General features: G+C 40.0%; 1 protein-coding gene across 7 annotated transcripts in view; it reads right to left on the bottom strand.

Moving 5' to 3' along the window:
• IFT80 (intraflagellar transport 80) overlaps nt 1–21435 on the bottom strand; it is a 145016-nt gene that overhangs the window by 21057 nt on the left and 102524 nt on the right. For 5 of the 7 annotated variants that reach the window (XM_043491885.1, XM_038417223.2, XM_043491884.1 and 2 more), the window contains 4 exons: nt 17818–17997; nt 11812–11930; nt 7387–7461; nt 5282–5445 (listed from right to left, as the gene is read on the bottom strand). In XM_043491885.1, coding sequence (XP_043347820.1) covers nt 5282–5445; nt 7387–7461; nt 11812–11930; nt 17818–17997 — 538 coding nt within the window. The remainder of the gene's footprint in view (nt 1–5281; nt 5446–7386; nt 7462–11811; nt 11931–17817; nt 17998–21435) is intronic. The other 2 variants (XM_038417225.2, XM_043491883.1) reach the window with 2 other exon arrangements.

Genomic DNA, 21435 nt, shown 5'->3' with positions numbered 1-21435 from the left:
TTATCTCAGAAGTAAAATGCATCTTTCATTTACATATGTATAATTTATTGTTAGTCAATGTTTCTCTGAATAATTTATCGTGAAATGTGAATTTTACTAATGAAGATCCATTTTAATTTTTACATTAAAAATTGTATAGGTCTTTAATATCCCGCGTCTGAAGCTTACTTTCTCCCAAAGCATATTTTAATAAAAGAAATAAAATAGGTAATAAAATTATATTGATATACTGTAAATAATGGTTTGCAATGGAATAAAGTGTTTATTTCCCCACAAAAGATAAGTATCTACAACTGGGGGTTGAACTAAGCAATGAGAAGGAGCACAACTCTCCCTCACCTAAATGCAGAGGGAGAGCCCGCCCCCACTTTTCTCTATCTTGGGGAAGTGCTGTTTTAAATGTTCATAGATACTTTAGTCTTAATGTAATTGAAATTTCAGCTTTTATTCTGAGTGAGTCACTGTGGAGCATTCATTACTATGGAGTTTAACTCACTGCTGATCATTGTCAGGACCTTTTTTTGTCCTTTTCACAAGTACTTCATGCTGAGTTTCTTCCCTTAGAGCAAAAGAAAGTACATTTGCTGCTTATTTGCTAGATAAGTAAGTCTAAAGCTGAACTCGCTGTTGAAAACCAAGTTCATCATGTCTAGGAAATGGGACTACTTGTGCAGGTTAATCTAATGACAGTTGAGATTGCTGGCAGGGAATTTTCTAACCATGCTAATCAAAAAGCCAGAGCACTTTCTTGACTGTCCATTTTGACAATTCAATGGCTTGTTTTAGAAAAGATGCTCATGGGAAATTGTAGGTATAGTCGAGCACAACTTTACCATGAAGTAATGACAAGAGAATACTGCAACTAGATAAATCGCCTTTAAAGTATCAGAATATTTATATGCCCTATAAATAAAACACCTGTTAAGTCAAACGCCATAACTCTGTGAATCTTCCAATGAATACCACAAGCTATCAATCAAGCATTTGTCAGCAAGACCACAGAAAAGAAAAAATAATAAAGACATGCAGACATCAAGTTTGTCAAGCTGAAGCATACAGTAAATATAACAGGACCGATGGATTGGGATGAAAGAGATGGATCATGTTTGCAATGTCTACGAAATAGTCTATAAGAAGAAAGGCTGATGCGCTTCTCTAATCCAAGCCCATCCTAATAACTGTCAGACTCTGAAATAAAAGAAGCTCAGGTTTCATGCTTTTGGATAATAAGTGATGGCTGCTACAACTGTCTGATACATGTGAATAAGGCTGAATACTTTAGCAACCAATGAGTCACATATGCAGTGCTGTCCCTTTAAATATGCCAGGAACTGTCAGACTTTGCATTTTGATAGTCGTACACTCATGCCACATCAACTCATGGCTCCTTTTAAAATGTTTAAATGTTATGCTGATGTGAAGACAGAAACAATGAGACATGTATGCTCTAGTATGGTTAACCATTGATACTGCAACTTTATTAAAACCCTTGACCAATGGGGACCATTCTCTCCAACTTCTTGGCAAGCCTTTTCTAGTGTGGACTTCAGCTGGGCACCAGTGGCCCTGGGTTATAGAAACCTAAGGGGAAGACTGAGGCAAAGCCCCCTCCATACTCTCAGACCTACCCAGGGACCCTGGTAAAAAGGCAGAGTCCCAACCCACTCCGCTCCTCCACACAAGAGGTAGGAGAAATGAGATGAGAGGAGCCATATGCTACGTGAGACATGGTGGCATATCCTGTCACCATGTAATGTCCTGTTCAGGACCATGCCTAAACAGCACATTGGGTTAGAGGGACCGCATGTCAGACACTTTAAACCCATCAATTGCACTGGAACCTGCCAAAGTCGCAACAATGTAATTTAAAATTCCAAAACCAGACCACAGATGGAAGATATAAAAACCCCATTGTACTTTGTAAACTTTGCCATATGGGAAAAATCCCTTCTGGACCCCAAACAAAGTTTAGTGATCAGTCTAGCCCCCAACATCGTAAGAGATCTAGCTCATTATAAAAGTGTGGGTAAGTATGGGGTTGGAACAGAGTCAAACCAGTGACTTGCCAATGCAGCAAATGGAGCTCAAAGTGTCTACTCAAAATAATAAGAGCAAGCTGAAGCACCACTCACCCACTTCCCCCAGGAGGGGGGAACCACTCATCCAGCCTCTTGTAGCTCCTCTATGCAATGACATTGGGAGTAGGTGGGTCCAGGCTCCATCACTTGAATGCCATGTGGGATAGTCCCCTACCTTTAGAGGATGGGTGGGGGAGGGAAAGAACGAAACACATGCTGGACAGAGAGGGAGGGGGAACCTGGAGGAGTGTATATAGCACTGCCCCAGCTGCTCCTGCTTGAGAATTTCCCTCTTTTTCCCATCCCACCTGCAAAAGAAGGGAAGAGGGTGCCCCCCTTTTGCCTCTGGACACATCAAAACTGCCCCCCAGCTAGTGAGGTGAGAATTTTAGCAAGAGAGTATAATTAGGACTGCTCTTGCTCCAACAAAAATAAAGTGCTTTTACTTTCACAGGTGGCTATAGGGATACAATTGCAGCTTCCATGTTGGACTTGCTCTGCAAATTCTTACAGTGGCTATGAGAAGTTTAAAAACCTTTGTTTTCAATGGAAATGCAGATTTGAACATAGGCAATGCTCAAATTCATATTAATAGTAAAAGTCAGAGCTTTCAAACATTTAAAATAAACATTGGACTTGTTTCTTAGAGAAGCAAATCCAAAATGGAGTCCAGAATTTCATTACTCCAACTAGTCCTGTACAATTCTGAAGTTGGTATCATAGGGCCAAGACAGTTCTGTAGCATATAACACTATTCATAGAACCTAAATATAAAAAGGGATGCCATTTCTCAGATGTATTTACTGGAAAACATGTAGAGAAGGAGGACAGTAAAAGCCATTTCCATATGATAGTTGTTCCGTGATCTATGTGATATTGACTTGGTGTTAAGGCTGGTTCTTAGTGGGTGAACATTTACAAAACAAAACAAAGCAAACAAAAACATCTCCACAATTGCACTTTTATAGGAAGTATGCAAAGAGACAAAGGAAGGAATAGATTCAAACACTGAACTATTCTGTCCCTCTTAGAGATGGCAATTCCACATCAGAGGAGAGAACTATGAAAGAAATTATCAGGTATAATTGAAATATCTTAGCAGTCTGGGGTCCTAAATACAGTCCTTCGGCACTTTTAGTTCTAGATCTCCTGGGTAGAAGAAAGTAAGGATTGTTAATCTCTAGAAAATAAAAAGATAGAATTTTTTTGCTACAAAACACATTGAATACAACACAAGTTGCTATCAATGACTCATGAAATAACTATAGAAAAAATACTCCGCCCTCTGAATCAGTATTCTTGATTCCTTATCAAGCACACAAAAAAAATTCAACAGGTGAAGAGACAACTACACAGTCCCTTCTGTGGTTAAAAGAAAGGGGGATGCAGGGAGACAGATCTCAAAATCTTTAACACAAAAGGGATGCCTGAACTTTATGTTTGCTTATTTGGAGAGAGAGAAAGATTTTGTGACATGTTAGAAATTAAAACACCACCTGTAAAAGATTGTAAACATTTATAAACAAATATTTCTCTGAAACACTACTGAGTCACGATTAACCCCATAAAAGCTGCACATAAAACTAACAATGCTGAAAAATAGTTAACCAAAACAAAAAATATCTGAAGGCTACAATCTGTCACAATTAATGCACTGCTGGCTCCTGAGTTCAGTAGTCAGATAGGGAAAACAGTAACCACATCGGTATTTCTATTGTGAACCATGTGCGAGAGTGAGAAATGATTGAAATTTTCACTGCAAATGACTCCTGGTTTTTCCATGGTGTGACACCGTGGTACCCCCTTATTCATCACTGTCATATAATCAGGATATGTTTTGCACAAAGTATGCCTTGTGAGGTATCATTCTAAAAGTCTTGATCTGCTAGACATTAATATCTCATTGGATTGTATACACTATCATCGTATGTGAAGTTATGAAGTTTAGCTATGTATGTGTTATTGAAACATGTTGTGAGGTTGAAAACACCCACAAGCAGCCTTTCAGGTACAACAGTAAAAAGGCCAAACAATGTTAATGGCTTATTGAAGAAATGCACACAAGCACAAGGATTACCCCAGGAACATTGTACAACAGAAACCTCTCAGAGACAGCACTATACAATGGGAACTGTTTGACTAAGGTTACAGAAAAAGAGCTTTCCTACAAGTGGGAAGAAGATATAAAAGGGGGAAATGACATCATGGTGGTACCTCACTCTGCCTACAACACCACACCTGGAAACACTTGAGGAACAAAGACTGAACTGGTAGAAGCGATGGTCCCAGGCTAAAGGGAGTTCTAGCCTGTGTATGAAAACCTGGGAAACCCAAGCTGCAAGCAAAGGCAGCTTTTGCCTTAAGAATCTGCCAGCCTGTTTATCACTCAGGGTGAGAATTTGCTAATTCATATCCTATCCATCTAGTATATTAAGCACAGTTTGCTGTTTATTTACTAGGTAATCTGCTTTGATCTGTTTGCTATCACTTATAATCACTTAAAATCTATCTTTTTGTAGTTAATAAATTTATTTCATGTTTTAATCCAAACCAATGTGCGGTTGACTAAGGTGTCTGGTGAAAATCTCAGCTTGGTTACCCCAAGTGTGCATGGTCCTCTTCACATTGAGGGAGAGGTGGACCGGGTATTAAACCCATATACTGGCCAGATTTGAACAGGCCAGGACAGTACTGCTCTGGGGTCCTAGGCTGGGAAGCTGGTGGTTAGAGAGCCATGCATGTAACTGCAGCTGGGTGTGTCCTTACCTATGTGAATGCTGATGAAAGTGCAAGCTTGGGGGGTTTTGCAGCTTGTCACAGCAGCACACAGTGTGAGAGGGAGCCCAGGCTGGTGGGTCAGAAGGCTCAGTAGTACCCCAGTTCCAGGTGACACTCCGGGGGAACCTGTCACACGTGGCTTTGCCTATAACTGGAGAGTGGAAGGTTGTGGAAGAAACACGCCTTTTCCCCATCATGAAAATACTGCCCTGTAGGCAACTACTGCAAAGTTAGTAGTACTTCAAAAATAAAAACAAAAAACAAAATTAATATGAAAAATTATTATTTTGGTTTCATGCTTAATTTTTAACTCATGAATGTGCTACATATGAAAGAAAGATATCAAATGCACATGTAATTATCAGCTTTTTAACACTTGCAAGTAACTTGCTAGCCAAAGTGGAAACATTAAACTGTAAACATACCTTTTTCATCAGCTTTGTCTTTTATTGCAAGAGTATCATTACTCAATGATACAGTTTGGGCATTTAATACATCTGTCCTCATTCCTGGATATTTTGGAGATGAAATTAATCGTCCTTCATAGGAATATAAATAGATCCCTCCACCATCTATAAGAAGAAAATGCCTGCAAACAACATAGCTCATTTAATTAGTTGTAGTGAAAGGTGGTAGAAAGATCCATCAATTTTAAGATAATTGTCTAAAATACAGCAAGTGTTTTCTGTGTAAGCTACATAATTTATAAACCTTAAACTTGGAACTCTATTTTCGGAAAGAAAGCTCTACACTTGGTGAATTCAATTTTAATGTCATTGTCTTTCAAATATAAGGATTTTAATTAGCTATGGGAAAGCTGTTACTATAATTTCCCTAAGATAGTATATTCTATAGTTTTACACTCTCACATTACATACTCTGATGATAAGGCATCTGTCTATAGGAAGTTAGAAAATACTATGATTTTGAGCCCCCTACACAAAAGTGCTCAAAGAAGCTCAGCAGCTGCAAAGGGTGCTCACTGTGTATATAGTTTAGAAACTGGTTTAGAGCTTACATCTGCCATTTTTTAAATCTTTCTGTATCTGTTTCTTCACCATGACTGAACTGTCATAGAAGGCAGATGAACTGTAGATACGTAGAAGATACTTTCTGTAATTAATTCTAACATCAGTTTATTAAGATGCCTTTCCCTACAGAGAAGTGGCCTTTTTCAATGGTTTATGTTTGTGAACTAGTATTTATATAGGATTTAAATAACAACGAATAACTAAAAAGAAAAGGAGTACTTGTGGCACCTTAGAGACTAACAAATTTATTAGAGCATAAGCTTTCGTGAGCTACAGCATCCGATGAAGTGAGCTGTAGCTCACGAAAGCTTATGCTCTAATAAATTTGTTAGTCTCTAAGGTGCCACAAGTACTCCTTTTCTTTTTGCGAATACAGACTAACACTGCTGCTACTCTGAAACCAACGAATAACTACTGTCAGAAGTTGGTATTTTACTAATAATAATCGATTTAATAATCGATATTTTACAGATGAAGAAAATTCAAATAGAAAGATTAAAGGCCAAAGGCAGATCCTCAGCTGATATAAATTGTCATAGCTCTATGTGTACAGTGGGAGCCATTGCATACTCATATAGATATTTGCAAGGGAAGAATGATTTCCCAAAAATTTTGTATTGACTTCAATGGAACTACGGCAATTCACAGTAACAGAGGATCTGTCCCCACAATTTCAAAAATGCCTTCTAAATTTGGGTGCCTAACTTCAGACCTAGGTCCTGATCTTCAGAAATGTCTCCACTGACTACATTTGGAGTTTTTAAGAGCACAATACCTCTGAAAATCAGATCCCAAGTGTTTAAAATTGGGCACTCAAAAATAATACACACTTTTGAAAATTTGGGCTTAAATTATCTGTCCAAGGCCATATAGCAAATTAGAGGAAGACTAAAATTAGAACTCAGGAGTCCCTGATTCCCAGTCTTATTCTACAAAACAATGCTGACTCTTGGCAGAGCTACACACAAAGAAAGGTCTCTTTGGTAAATGATTTTCAGGTAGGTAACCACATAAATATTTAAAATGGAGGAAATACAGCCACTTCATGCATGTATAAATATTACATCTAAGTACTAATAGTGAAAATGTAAAATTACATTTTACTTCTATTCAGCACAGTTGACAATTTTATTAATAAGTAGAGAACCAGCTTGTAGTAAAGATTATTTCTGTATAATATGTTTCATTTAAACAAACAAATATAAAAGATCAAAAAAAGATGTTAGTGTAACAGCTGAAGATTATTTACTTTCCATTGTAAATAAAAGCATAATGATACAGTGCACATGTAATGTATGAAGCAATTCAGTTCTGCAATCATATCATAGATACTATATAACAACATGACCTTTTAGTCATACAATATGACTCCATCCACTACCTGTCAATACTGTATATTTTATTTTGTTATTAGTATTGGAGAAACACCCACCCACCAAGTTTTACAAATGTACATTTTAACAAAAAATTAGTCTTGTGCATTATAATAAACAAACTACCTTTCTGCTTGTAGAATTAAACTAACCGTTCCTTCTTTGAGGTCAAAGATAAGCGGTGTGTTCCAGTTCTTTGTACTAAAATAATATTAAGATTAGCATTAATTAACATTTCTAAAATTCACAAAGTAATGAAAATACATTTTTATCTTTGATTTTCAAAGGTATGAATGATAATTAGGTGTCCAATTCCTGTTGAAAGTCATGGCAGTTGGGTTTCTAACCACCATTTCCACCTTTAAAAATCTCATCACACGAGTTTAGCCAGTGGATCATGCAGCTGCACATCTTCCCTCCTGCTTCCTAAACACTTTATGCACTGGGGTACACAGAGCTCTTGTAGTATTGTGCTCCATGGCTTGCAAGTCGCACAAAACCTCACTCTATTCTGCCCTCCTACACATTGTAGAACCACATCACTTTAGTTTGTTCAGAGTCTTCTGCAGCTTTAACACTGGCCACAGGATTTACTCCTACATGAATTTATGCCTGCTCTGGTGGTTCAACAATAAGCACATTATTGAGCAGGGAAACAACATTTAGCTTTAGATTCCAGCACCTATGACTGGTGAACTACATTACAGACATGACATGATTGAGTTCTATATCATCTCTTATAAATAAGGCTGCAAGCTTGGGCTTGTCTACACTACAAAATTAAGTCAACTTTATCTAATTCGACCTTGAGACCCCAAAATAATGAAGTCGATTGTGCGTAGACACACCATGCTCATTGTCTCGATGGAGTGCGTCCTCACTAGCAATACCTGCATCAATGCACAAAGCAGTGCATTGTGGGTAGCTATCCCAAAGTGCAACTTGCCACAGTGTGTTTTGGGAAGTTTGCGCAATGCCTCATGGGACCAAAACATTGTTGCAGGGGAGAATGAGAACATTGCGTCGACATCCCATGATGCACTGTGCTCCCTCCCTCACATCAACAGCAAACAACTCAGTGGTTTTCGCACCTTAAAATCACAGCGCGTATGCCATAAGTGCAGAAGCATGGAGCCTGCTCAATTGTGCACTCTTGCTGTGAGCATCTCGAACACCTCATGCCTTCTCCTGCAGTATTTCCAGAGCCAAAGTAAGGTCCGCCGTGTGGAACATAGAGATGTCCTGCAGGCAGCCCTGCTGCAAGCCATTGAAAAAAACAATTCACAGTTTCTGATGGCAGTCACAGAGCAGTTGCACGCTGTTGACCGCTGTTTCTGGTCCCATGAAACAAGCACTGACTGGTGGGACAGCATCGTTTTGCAGGTATGGGATGATGAGAAGTGGCTGCAGAACTTTCGACTGCAGAAGACCACCTTCCAGAAACTTTGTGCAGAGCTTTCCCCTGCCCTCTCAAAAATGAGAGTTGCTCTGACAGTGGAGAAACAAGTGGCTATCGCTATTTGGAAGCTTGCAACGCCAGAGAGTTACCGGTCAGTGGGGAATCAGTAGGTAAATCAACCGTGGGAGCTGCTTTGCTCCAAGTGTGCATTTTAACTGTATTCGCACCAGAGGTGCCTTCCCAGGCATCACTGTCAACCACCGTGATGTCCTGCGACCCAGAGTGCTCCAGAGTTAAAAATATTTCCTGGCTCTTGTGGAGAATGGATCCACCACTCGCCTGTCTCCCATTATCCTCCTCCTCATCCACCATATAATCCTCCTTGTTGTCCCTAGATTCTCACATCTGTGAGGTGTCCACATTGTTTGTGGGGGTGCTGGTAGGGTCACCCCAAGAATCATATGCAGCTTGTTGTAGAACCGGAATGTGTGCGGTTCAGCACCAGAACAACTGTTCATCTCCCTTGCCTTCTGGTACGCCTGGCGAAGTTCTTTTATTTTCAAACAGCACTGCTGTGTGTCCCTCGTGTAGCCCTTTTCCCCCATTCCATGAACGATCTTTGCATAGATGTCAGCATTTCTTCTGCTCGATCAGAGCTCTGCCTGCACAAACCCTTCTCCCCACACAGCAATGAGATCCACCACCTTCTGTGCAGACCAGGCTGGAGCACATTTGGGGCATGTAGTCTCCATGATCAGCTATGCTCAAGCTGGCATGTTCCCAGTGCTGATCAAACAGGAAATGGAAATTCAAAAGTTCCCGGAGCTTTAGCAGGGAAGGGGCTGTGTCCTGTGTACCTGTCTGCAGTGCAGCAAAGTTGAGAATGATGTCCAGAGCGGTCACAGATGAGTATTGTGGGACACTGCTTGGAGGCCAATTAAGTCCAATTACACAGTGCTGCGTCTACACTTCCTCACAGTTGGCCCATGAAAATCAAATTAAGTGCTATGACTCTTGCAGAGGTAGATTACAGAAGTTGACATCAGAGGCGACTTAGGTCGACATAAAGGACCCGGTAGTGTAGACACATACATTAACAGATCGACTTAAGGTGGCTTCCTTCGACATAACTCTGTAGTGTAGACCAGGCCTTTGTCATGGAGGTAACGGAAGTCACGGATTTCATGACTTTTCGTGTCCTCCATGACTTCTGTAGCAGCTGGTGCGCCTGGCTCAGGAGCAGCTCAGGCAGCACCTGTGCCAGGTGCATCAGCTGCTGCTGGGGCAGTCTTGGGCCACTGTTCTGCCTCATCCTCCCACAGAGTTTGGGTGTGGGAGGGAGCAGGAGATTGGGGCACCAGATGGGGTGAAGTGGGCTCTGGGTGGCGATTACCTGGGGGTCTCTCTGGAAGTGGTGACATCCCCTTCACTCAGCTGCTAGGTGGAGGCATGGCCAAGCTGCTCTGCAGGCTGCCTCTGCCCAGAGCACTGGGTTTGCAGCTCCCATTGGCCGGGAACTATGGCCAATGGGAGCTGTGTGGGCAGTGCCTGCAGGCAGAGGCAGCACACAGAGCTGCCTGGCCACACCTCCGCCTAGCAGCTCAGCGAGGGGGATGTTGCCACTTCCGGGGATTCCCCCCCAGGTAAGCGCCACCAAGAGCCCACCTCACCCTGTCCTGTGCCTCACCCCCCAGCCCCCTCTCACACCCAAACTCTGCTGCTGCTGGGGGAGAGAGGCGCAGAACCAGGTAAGGAGCTTGCTGGTGCCGCCAACTCCCCCGCTCCCGAGCACCAGCGGGAGTCCCAGACCACGTGCAACCCCTCCCTCCAAGCAGCTGGGCCGCCCTCCCCCAGTACCCGTGGGGCCCCTGGGCAGCCCCCTTCCCAAGTTTTATTCACTGGTATTTTTAGTAAAAGTCATGGACAGGTCATGGGCCATGAATTTTTGTTTATTGCCCATGACCTGCCCCTGACTTTTCCTAAAAATACTCATGACTAAAACGTAGCCTTACTTATAAACAATCAATTCTATTTCTAAAGAAACTGCTGGCCAATCTGCAGAGCAAAGTAATGGTATCCAAGAAACAGCTTGTATGTCATGGACTCTGAGCAAAAAGCAATGTTATCAAAGCAGTAACCAGTGCACATGGGTCAAATGGCCAAATGGATGCAACTGGCAGCTCCAGAATCTAAAGGTGAGCAATTGCCTGCCCATATTTAGATATTTGATGGGCAAGATGATTTCCCATAAATTGTATTTATCAACTATTTTTTTTCCTCCATTTGCCAGATCATCAACTTGTGTGAATTGCCATAGCTCAATTGAAGCCAACAGAGCTAGGACAATTTATACCAGCTGAGAATCTGGCACATGGGGTACATTTTCAAAGATAGGGTTTAACTGTGCAACTTTCATTCATGTTAGTAGAACTTAACAGTGGTGGAGTTAATGGGGGTTAAAAGGCAGTGCAACCATCTCTGTGGCAGTCTTTAGGTTGACATGTGGCATCTTTTCAAGCATATTATGCAATTGACTGAAGGAAGTGTATGACATGAATTTTTACACAGAGCTGGGGAGGAAGCCCGGCTCTCACTCACCCAGCATCGGCAGCTCCTGTCTCACAGGTCTGGATTTGCCTCCCTGCTCTGGGCATTGCAATATGGTGCATGGGGTCACATGGTTATGTGACCTTGTGCAACATGTCACAAAGCCGCTCACTCAAATTGGCCCAGGCACCCCTCGGTCATGACAGAGTGGTGGCCAAGCCAAATCTGAATGGTGTTACAACCCTGTGTTCCAGGTCACAATGCCCAGAGTGGGGATCTGGGCCCAGTTCCACAGGATGGGAGCTTTCACTGTCCGGTAAATGTGGGGCAGACTTGGTCTCCAACCCACCACCAATGATCCACCCCCCTTCCTGGTTGCAAAAGCTGGCTTTGCCACTGGAACACATTATGGTAATTCCTTATGCAACTATGAAAATATACATTAGTATGTATATAAGTGGGTTCTATGACATATTTCTATAAAAAGATTTGATGTATTCAAAGCCAAACCATGTATAAGCTACTGTACTTTAAATCAAGCTCCTTTTGAATTCTCACAATGATTGAATGGATTAAATAATACTTCATTAATTGAAATTACTTACGAAAACACATAACATTGAAGAGAAGTCGAAACAACTAAATGCCCATAGTTCAAACAGGCCTTAATGACTCTGTCACGGAATTCAAGTAAATCCACTGCATCATTAATAACATTACGGACCTAATAAAAAAAGGTTTATGGTTAAAAAAATGAAAATTATGGAACAGAAAACAGCATAATATTATACTCATTGTTAATTCTCATAAACAGCTGGCTGATATTATGCATTTACAGTACCATGTAACTATGTAGGAAGTTTTAAAGAAAAGCATTTATGAATGACTAAATCAATCAATAAAAAGCTCCTATTAACTCACATTTAATAACTTAGCATAGTTTTGAAATTAAAAGGATTGCATTAAGTACGTGGTTTTTACTTGCTAATTTGTTTTGTGTGTTCAAAGACCTGACTTGTAAAAAATGGATCTGTCTTCCTGAAGCAATGCCATCACTTAAATCAATGGTACACCCTCACCTGGAATCCTGTGATTAGGACTGGTCACTCTATCTCAAAAAAAAAAAATTACAGTAGAACCTCAGAGTTACAAACACCAGAGTTATGAACTGACCCATCAACCACACACATCTCATTTGAAACCAAAAATACACAATCAGGCAGCAGAGACACACAAAACCAGCAAATACTGTACAGTACAGTACTGTGTTCAATGTAAACTACTAAAAAATAAAGGGAAAGTTTAAAAAAAATTTGACAAGCTAAGGAAACTGTTTCTATGCTTGTTTTATTTAAATTAGTATGGTTAAAAGCAGCATTTTTCTTCTGCATGGTAAAGTTTCAAAGCTGTATTAAGTCAATGTTCAGTTGTAAACTTTTGAAAGAACAACCATAATATTTTGTTCAGAGTTACAAACAACCTCCATTCCTGAGGTGCTCATAATTCCGAGGTTCTACTGTACAGCAGTGATACAAAAGTTTCAGCGTGAAGTAACAAAATTAGACTTGGATAAACTTCCTTACAAGGAAAAATGTTGGCACTGTTTTGTTTTAATATGTTAGCTGTAAACACGTTATTATAAACATGGCTATAGGACCCCCTGTTATTGAAGTTGCCCGACACTTTCCATTATAAGATCCCATTTTCAGTTGTTTATAACTTTGCCAAACTTTTACCATACTGCAAGTGAAGGTGTGATTGTAGTGGCGTAGGCATACCCATGCTAGCCTCAATCTACCTAGTATGGGTAACTATAATAGTGTAAATATGACAGGTTTCAGAGTAGCAACCGTATTAGTCTGTATTTGCAAAAAGAAAAGGAGTACTTGTGGCACCTTAGAGACTAACAAATTTATTTGAGCATAAGCTTTCGTGAGCTACAGCAAATGCATCCGATGAAGTGAGCTGTAGCTCACGAAAGCTTATGCTCAAATAAATTTGTTAGTCTCTAAGGTGCCATAAGTACTCCTTTTCTTTTAGTGTAAATATGGTGGCACAGGCTTCAACATGGGCTAGCCACTCAAATACACAGGAACCTAGATATATACTTGGGCTGCTAGTTTACGTGTAAATATACCCACAGTTTAATTACCTGATCACATATTTTCTTCCATGCATATGTATAAGAGGCCAAATCAAAATTGCAGAGGCAACCTTAATTCCTGGCTTTTCCTAACCTTTAAGTACTTGACTTTTTAACCTTAATAATGTTATTGTAATGTTGGTGTTATAGGGGAGCCCTGCCTGGAGAACCTTCCTGCAATAAGCCAAAGCATGACAAGCATGTCTTCCTCAGTTTACCCTTTCAGAGTCCCCAGTAAATCCACTTCAGATCTTAAATACTACTCCTCTTTGGGGCTGGTATATTGCCAAACACAGTTCATTCAGTTTCCAACAAAATTCACTAACATAGTCCATTTCTCACCCCAGTGCAAGCAGTCATTAAAACTCAACACATCTTGTCATTGATGCCCCATACACTGGAGCCTTCAACGAGACCCAGAGTGTCTGTCATCCTTCCCTTGTCCTTGTACCAGGACAGCTACCCTAGCCCTTCCAGTTGGAGAGAAACCTCACTCTTCCCAGTGGGAACCACCCCCCATAGTTTCTCTCCTGGGGAGCATCTTGTCAGAGGGAGCATCTGTCACTCACCCTGGCCTTCTAATGATCCCTCTGAGTCCAGCTGTCTGGCCCTGGCAATGTTAGCTGCTCCCCTGCCTTCAGCCCTCGGCTCTAGCTCTCCTCTGCTCCTCCTCCTGCCTTCAGCCCTCCAGCCTTGGCTCTGAGGCTTGGCAATGACAGCCAGCAAACTCCTCTTGATACTCTCCTTGTCTTCAGTCTTCCCCAAGGAACACCTTCTTCCTTTCAGGACCTTCTCCGGTATCCCTGGTCTCTGGCAGCTCTCATCTGTCCCCACTTGAACCAGTCTGCTCTGACTCACTGGGACTCCCTAACTCATTAGGTCTCTCCCTGATCCTTTATAGCCCCCAGGCACTGCTCCACCCCATTAAGTGGACAAATGGGAGCACCTGTCCTGGCACAGGAGAACCGGACCTACTTCAATTACAGGGGCCAAACACCTTGTGACAATACGTTTTTTACTCAGTTGCTCTGTGGAGATGACTGGTCATATGTGGGAGCTTTGAGTCTCTTCTACAAAGCAAGGGTGTGTGAAAGTCACTAGAATTTTTTAATGTGGGCAAAAGAACATATTTCTCCCTAGCATCCTTCTTGGAAATGGATGAACTATTATGGTGGAAATGTTCCAAAATGTTTTCGCTTGAGGCAGACACCCAGTGTGGAATATTTCAGCTCAAATGGTTCAAGTTACACAACTGAAAACAGTCTTATAATGTTGGGACAACCTTAATAATAGACAGTTCTCCAACACCACTTATAAGAAAAAGGGGATGTATATTGAAACTGAAAGGCAGCACATTTAAAACTGATAAAAGGGTTTTATTTTTTTATACAATACATAATTAACTTATGAAACTCTCTGCCACACAATACCATTGAGGACAAAAATCTGGTAGGACTTGACAAAAGACTAGACATTTATATGCATAATGAGAAAATCCAGTTACATTAGACAGGATATTGTGTGTTTGTGTGTGTATGTGTGTGTGTATATTTTTTTTAAATGAGGCATATAAACTCTCATTCTTCAGTGCATAATTCAGCTACTGTATTAAGTGATGGGAGTTAGGAAGAAACTTCCCCTATGGGCAGGTTATTCCATTATTTTCCATTATGGGGTTTCTTGAACCATCTTCTGAAGCATCTTGTATGGGCCAGTTGGCGACAGTATACTAGACTAGATCAGTGGTTCTCAACCAGGGATATGCGTATCCCTAGGGGTATGCAGAGGACTTCCAGGAGGTACATCAACTCATCTACATATTTATCTAATTTTACAACAGGCTACATAAAAAAACCCTAGCAAAGTCAGTATAAACTAAAATTTCATACAGATAATAACTTGTTTATGCTGCTCTATATACTGTACACTGAAATGTAAGTACAATATTTATATTCCAATTGACTTATTTTTTTAATTATATAGTAAAATGAGAAGATAAGCAATTTTTCAGTAATAGTGTACTGTGACACTTTTGTATTTTTATTTCTGATTTTATAAGCAAGTAGTTTTTAAGTGAGGTCAAACTTGGGAGTACGCAAGACAAATCAGACTCCTGAATGATGTACAGTAGTCTGGAAAGGTTCAGAGCCACTGGACTAAATGGACTACTGGCTGATCCAGCACGGTAATTCTTAGCTTCCTATAAAAGCAAACATCATTAAAGCCAAAGCTAGGAAAATATTCTCTCTTAGGGAGTGATCATTCTTAATGAGTCTCCTGAAATCATTCACAGAACTGGCCCTGTAGGCCAAGCTACATGGCAGAACCAGATCATGTTTTTCAATAAGACACAGTTTTTGGGATATGTAGAGGAACTTGTCTCCCCAACTTCTTCAATATTGAATTCTTTGACATGGTGGGAGGAAAAAAGGGTAGACTTCTCAGATGTGGAATAGATTTATTTATATTGCAGATTCCAGCCTGTCAGGATAGAGAACCCATTGGGGGGGTCTCTCTGAGCACTCAGGATGTTATGTTGAGAATCCTTACACATTTTGGAAGTGAGGTCTGCCGGAAGAGTTCCACTGAAATTCAGCTCTTTTGTTAGAGGACTAAATGCAAGTTAGGATTGACAATTCATCACCAGTAGTCCTGATCAAAAAATCATAGGCCCATTAGGGATAAAAAAAAATCTAAGGAAATTGAAAGAATAACACATAATAGTAAAAAGATATCTGTGCAAATAATTCATGTACATGGGAGAGTGATCTCTTCAAACAAGGGTATTTTAGATGTTGTCCTACTGATGGCGGCAGCAGGGTTTGAACTTCTTCAGATCTGCACCCAGCTACAAAACAAGGGCTTAATGCAGTAACCACCAAGAGCCAGTGGCCATTCACATAGCTCCTAAAGAGATCTATCCTGACATGCTCACAACTGCTGTCTGACTCCATAATGTCATTTGTTGTTATAACACTGAGCAAGAGTTAGGGTTGCCTAGAGCTCTTGTATAGGCATCTCTTCACTATTTAAATCTATGTAAAACAAACATCCTGGATCAGGGTTAGCTCTATTTCTCAAGTGTTTGCATATACAAAATCCCTAGAGGTTGCTAGACAGAACCATCTGTTACAAGTCAATGTCGGGGAATGAATGCAGAAATACAAATTTTGACCTGTGAAATTGTCTTTTGTGTTCCCAAACACTGATTCCTGATGTACCATCCAGAGAATAGAGGGGTAATATAGACTCTCTTACAAGTTTTCCCAATTACGTATTCAACATTAAAGAGTTCAGACTATAAGATATTTAGGTGCTTAATTATTAATTTAGGAGCCTAACTTCAGGCACCCAGGTTTGAAAATGATGGCCTGAACTCTAATTGGAAAAACTTGTAACAACAGAAAGTCTGTATTATCCCACTGTTGACTGATTATGTTATGAGTCAGTGTCTGGGAACACAGAAGACATATTAGCAAGTCAAAATTCAAATTTCTGTATTCACTCCTAGATATTTAGGTGCCTAATTGTGGATTCAGGCCAGGATTTTCAAAAACGGGAGCCAAAATTTGAGCTCTATAAACCACAGTTAGGGGCATGCTTCATTTCTAACAGTGCTGATTACCCAGCAGCTCCCACTGATGTCAATGGGAAATGCCGAGTGCTCAGAACTTTTTTGGGCCCTTATCTGATTTTCAAATATGGATTTAGGAGTTTTTGTTGTTGTTATTGTTTTTTCAAGTCTTAGCATTAGCAACTCAACTTTAGGCATCCAGATTTGAAAATTTCAGTCTCAATGTTTTATTATTTTCCATGCATTCATTCCCTAAATCCTCACTAAGAGATAATAAAAACAGCCTCTTAAAAGATATGTTACAATTTTTTTCCTAGCTTTGGAAAATTTGAACCAGCGACTGTAATATGGTGGAGCAGTGCAACAAAGGACACGAACACTCTTCATGATTGTGGTCAGCTGTAAGTTGCCAGTTTCCTCTTGACTGGAAATTCAAGAAGACAGATCCATTCATCATAGGGCCATAGAAAAATTAGAACCCGTACTGTAGCAATAGCCAGCGATAGTGCAGCTCTACCAGTGGCAATCCACTAGTGTAGACATGATACTCAGCCCTGTCTACACTATCGCTTTATTGGTAATTACTGTATTATTATTTCTGATGTAAACAAGACCTATGACTCAATCCCGTATTCATGCCCCCACCCCACATAAAAGCAAGATGCTGTGATCCTTAAGTGAGCCAAGAGGCTGATGTAGTTCTGGGTGATGTGAACACACACTCAAATACCACTTGCTCATTCTGGCCTTTTTATAACGCAAAGGTATTCAATCCTATCATTTTATACTCTGCAAAAATTGTCCATTCACAATTATTTGTCTTTACTGAGTTACAATTGTGAGTCTTACATAAACAATCCTGAAGGTCAATTTTGCGGAACTTGTAACCCATACCTCCATAGTTCTTCTTTTAGTTAACGTTATTTCAAAGTTCTTCCACTCCCAGCGTTGCTCCACGACATGGGCAAAAATCACATGTCCATTTCCACAAGCTCCTGCTATTTGAGTACCATCAATAGACCACGCAATATTAAATATACTGCCAGTATTTGGTTTCTCTAAAGCATATGACCACTAATAAAAACAAAACAAACGAAAAAGAAAAGAAATCTTAATACTTTCTTTGAGCTTTTTATGAACAAATATTGCATTAAACAAATGAATGCACTTATTTAAATTGCACTAATAAACTAATCAATGGAATGATTTTTGCAGGTATCATACAGAGGTCTGTTTCTTAGTAAGATGATTTGAAGACAGGAGGTATAGAGATAAAAGAACCAAATACCACAACATTTGAAGCATATTAAGCAGAAAGTTATGCAGCCTAAATATATTTTATATGTATTCAGGCATTCATAGATCTAAGCTATCACTAAATAAAATTTAAACTGCAACTTCATTTACTTAAAAGCAACAGTACTGGTTATGAGGAACCAATGGACCAGATTCTCCAATACGATGCAGCTGCTTTACACTGAATTGCTAGCAGTTTCTGAACCTAGAGCCAGCATGGCCCTGGCAGAATCAAACAGTGCAAGGAGAATCCTCTGGTGGTACACAGCCAGCCCTAAACTCCCACTGTCACTTCTCTTCTTGCTGACATAGGCAGGGAATGGCAAATCGCGGCCACTGGGAACTGTGGGTGGCCCTGCAAATGTAAACAAATGGTCTAGCGGCCCACAGGTTGCCCACCACTGGTGTAAGGTATATTGTTGTATTGAAAGAGGAATGGCCAGGATGTCTCTATACTATGCTGATCTCAAACTGTGCTTTTAGTCCTGATAGCCATTAACAGCCAGTAAACTGGAGCAGCCCTGAGGCTGCTGTAATTTACACCAGGGATTGCCCTGAACACAACAGCCAAGGATTGGGAAAGTGCTTTATGACACCACCTTTCCTTTCTTTGTCCTGAACTGCACTGTGTGGAAATTGACCGTACACCAAGAACTGACCCAAGATATTAAAAGGAAAACAGATTTTGTTTTCAGCATCAAGAACTGATCAGTGACTGAATCATGAATATAGAATCAAAGATCTATAACATTTAACTTGTGGAACTCACTACTACAAGATATAATTGAGGCTAAAAGCTTAGTAGGATTCCAAAAAGGAGTAATAAGATCATCCACTGTTAAATGATATAGGATTAAAACCATTTAAGAAGTAATATAATGACCCATACTTTTGGGCAATATTTTTTAAAGTGTGGGGTATGACTCCTGGAAGATAGAGGATGTGAAGTATTGCAAAGGGCATGGAAAAGTCTCTCTATTTTCTGCTAAAATCTCAGCTTTTAAGTAAGTCTCAAATTGCTATGGTTGTGTAGTAAACGTTTAAAACATGACCCAGGTGCAACTAATGCAGTGATGTCTGCCTAAATTTACACAGCCTGAAACTATAGCTCTGAGGTGTGAACTGCTCTGTTCATTTCAATGAATATTAGCTCAGATGCCAAGGATGATACTTACTAAATATCAATTCTCTCAAATACCTTACTGCTGAAAGCATGCAGTGAAGGAAAGGAAGCATCATTATGAAGATCTACCCAATCTATTGAGTGAGTAGTCAGTCATTTTAGGTAGGCCTTTAGTAACAAATGGCCAGGATGAAGGAGAATACAACTGGTTTCATTTTCCTTAATAGGGGCATCAACTTTCAAAAAGTTTGGGAAATGATGCTTTAGGGCACACCAGCCTCTTACCGACAGCGGTTAGGAATTGTTTTTCCCTAAGGACAGGTTATTTCATAAATTGTCTTATCATATTTCTGACACAGCTAGTAGTGACCACTATCAGAATGTAATTCTGGAGTAGATGGACCACTGATTTGATCAGTTCTGGCAATTCTTATGTTCTCATGCAAATACAAGGTTTCCCAATAAGTCTTATACACAATTTAATTTTTTTTAAATGTAGTTCTTATTAAATTTTAAAAAATTAAAAATACAGAAATTGCTGACATTTGTATAACACTTTTCATCCAAAGATCCCAAAGTGCTCAAACTTTTAAAACTGATTTCAAAACTGATTCAAAGATCATGTCACTCTTCACTAAAATATACAAGTGGGTTTACAGATCCTTTCAAAGGCAAAACATCCAGTTGCACTGTTCTTTCTACCATTATAATGGCATAATGCAGCACTGATTCATTACTGAGTCACTAACTTCTCAGGACACCTCAGAGGTTTCCCAATCCCAGAAGTGACCATGCCTGACTTGGCTTATTTTAAGTAATCTAATGAGATCAGAACCTGATGTGGCATGGCCACATGCCAAACATCATACTTCAAGATTATTTCAGTTTCCATGAGGAAAAAAACCAATGAAATAATTTTTCTAAGGCACTAGAAATTCAAACAGTAAGTAAAATGTCACATTTTTGCTTGCAAACCTTGTTAATAGAAGCTTCCTCAAAATGGGAATGCCCATTTGACTGACTTCCAGAAGAATATGTTTCTATTGAAAGTGGCTGCAAAATTTCCAAAGATTTTATGGGCCTAACATATTTTCTTTCATCTCATTCTACCGCTTTATGTTGTCTATATTTATTTAAAGTTTATCAATCAGGTTTTGTAAAATGGACCCAGCAAACATTGGAACAGCAGTCAGCTCTTAATGTTCTTTGATAACTTAAGTGATTTGTTTGCTTACAATGCACAAAAATTGTATTTAGGAACAAATAATTATTGTATTGCCCTCCCGATGTAGCTGGTTCAAATGTTATGCAAATATCCTGGGCGATCAGAGGAGGAGAAATCTTCCTTCATAGGCTATGGAGCAGCTTCAAAGAGGCTACCGCATACTAATGGCTAAAGAAGCCCTGTACATGCCTTGTACCACCCTGTGGTAGAACATAAGCTGGAAGATCTATGTAGTTACAATGTTCTGGCTCACCATTTCATTCCCCGACTTGCTTCCTGCACATTGCTGTATTCCCCAAATCCTTTCTATCTTGTCTAGTGGGAATGCAGCATTTCCAGTGTAATGGGGATCCAGGGACAGGATTTAACCCTTTACCATAGATAAATTAAATAGGTAGAAGATGTAGAGAGGGTTTTTTCCCCTTAAAGCACGCTTCTATCATTTCCCCTATTCTTCCCCTCACCATAATTTTGACAATAATTGCATTAGCTCTAATTTTTCTTACTAGCCTCTCCCTGGCACAGACACCCAAGTCTTGTCCACCTTTTAAGGAGTATTTATTTGGTGACCAAATTATTTAAAAGAATGAATTCACTTGTTTTCTAAAATTTGGGGACAAGTCCATAGCGTTCAAGACAGCTCCTAAAAATGGCCACTCAATTAGGTCAGAGATTCTCTATATCAAGAAATAACAGCTTCTCTACACTAAAAGATAACAAGGCATGTTCACATTTCTTTGATCACGCCAAGTTTGTGCAATTGAAAGTATGTCATCAATTATCAGAATATTGCCTACCAGTAACAGAGTGCGCCTGATCTTTAGGTATTATTAATCCCTTCACGACTTCTTTTTACCAAAATTTTAAC

The sequence above is a fragment of the Dermochelys coriacea genome, chromosome 9 (genome assembly GCF_009764565.3).
Source record: "Dermochelys coriacea isolate rDerCor1 chromosome 9, rDerCor1.pri.v4, whole genome shotgun sequence".
NCBI lineage: Eukaryota > Metazoa > Chordata > Testudines > Dermochelyidae > Dermochelys > Dermochelys coriacea.
The sequence above is the reverse complement of the archived record's forward strand: the minus strand, read 5'-3'. Positions and strand labels throughout refer to the sequence as shown.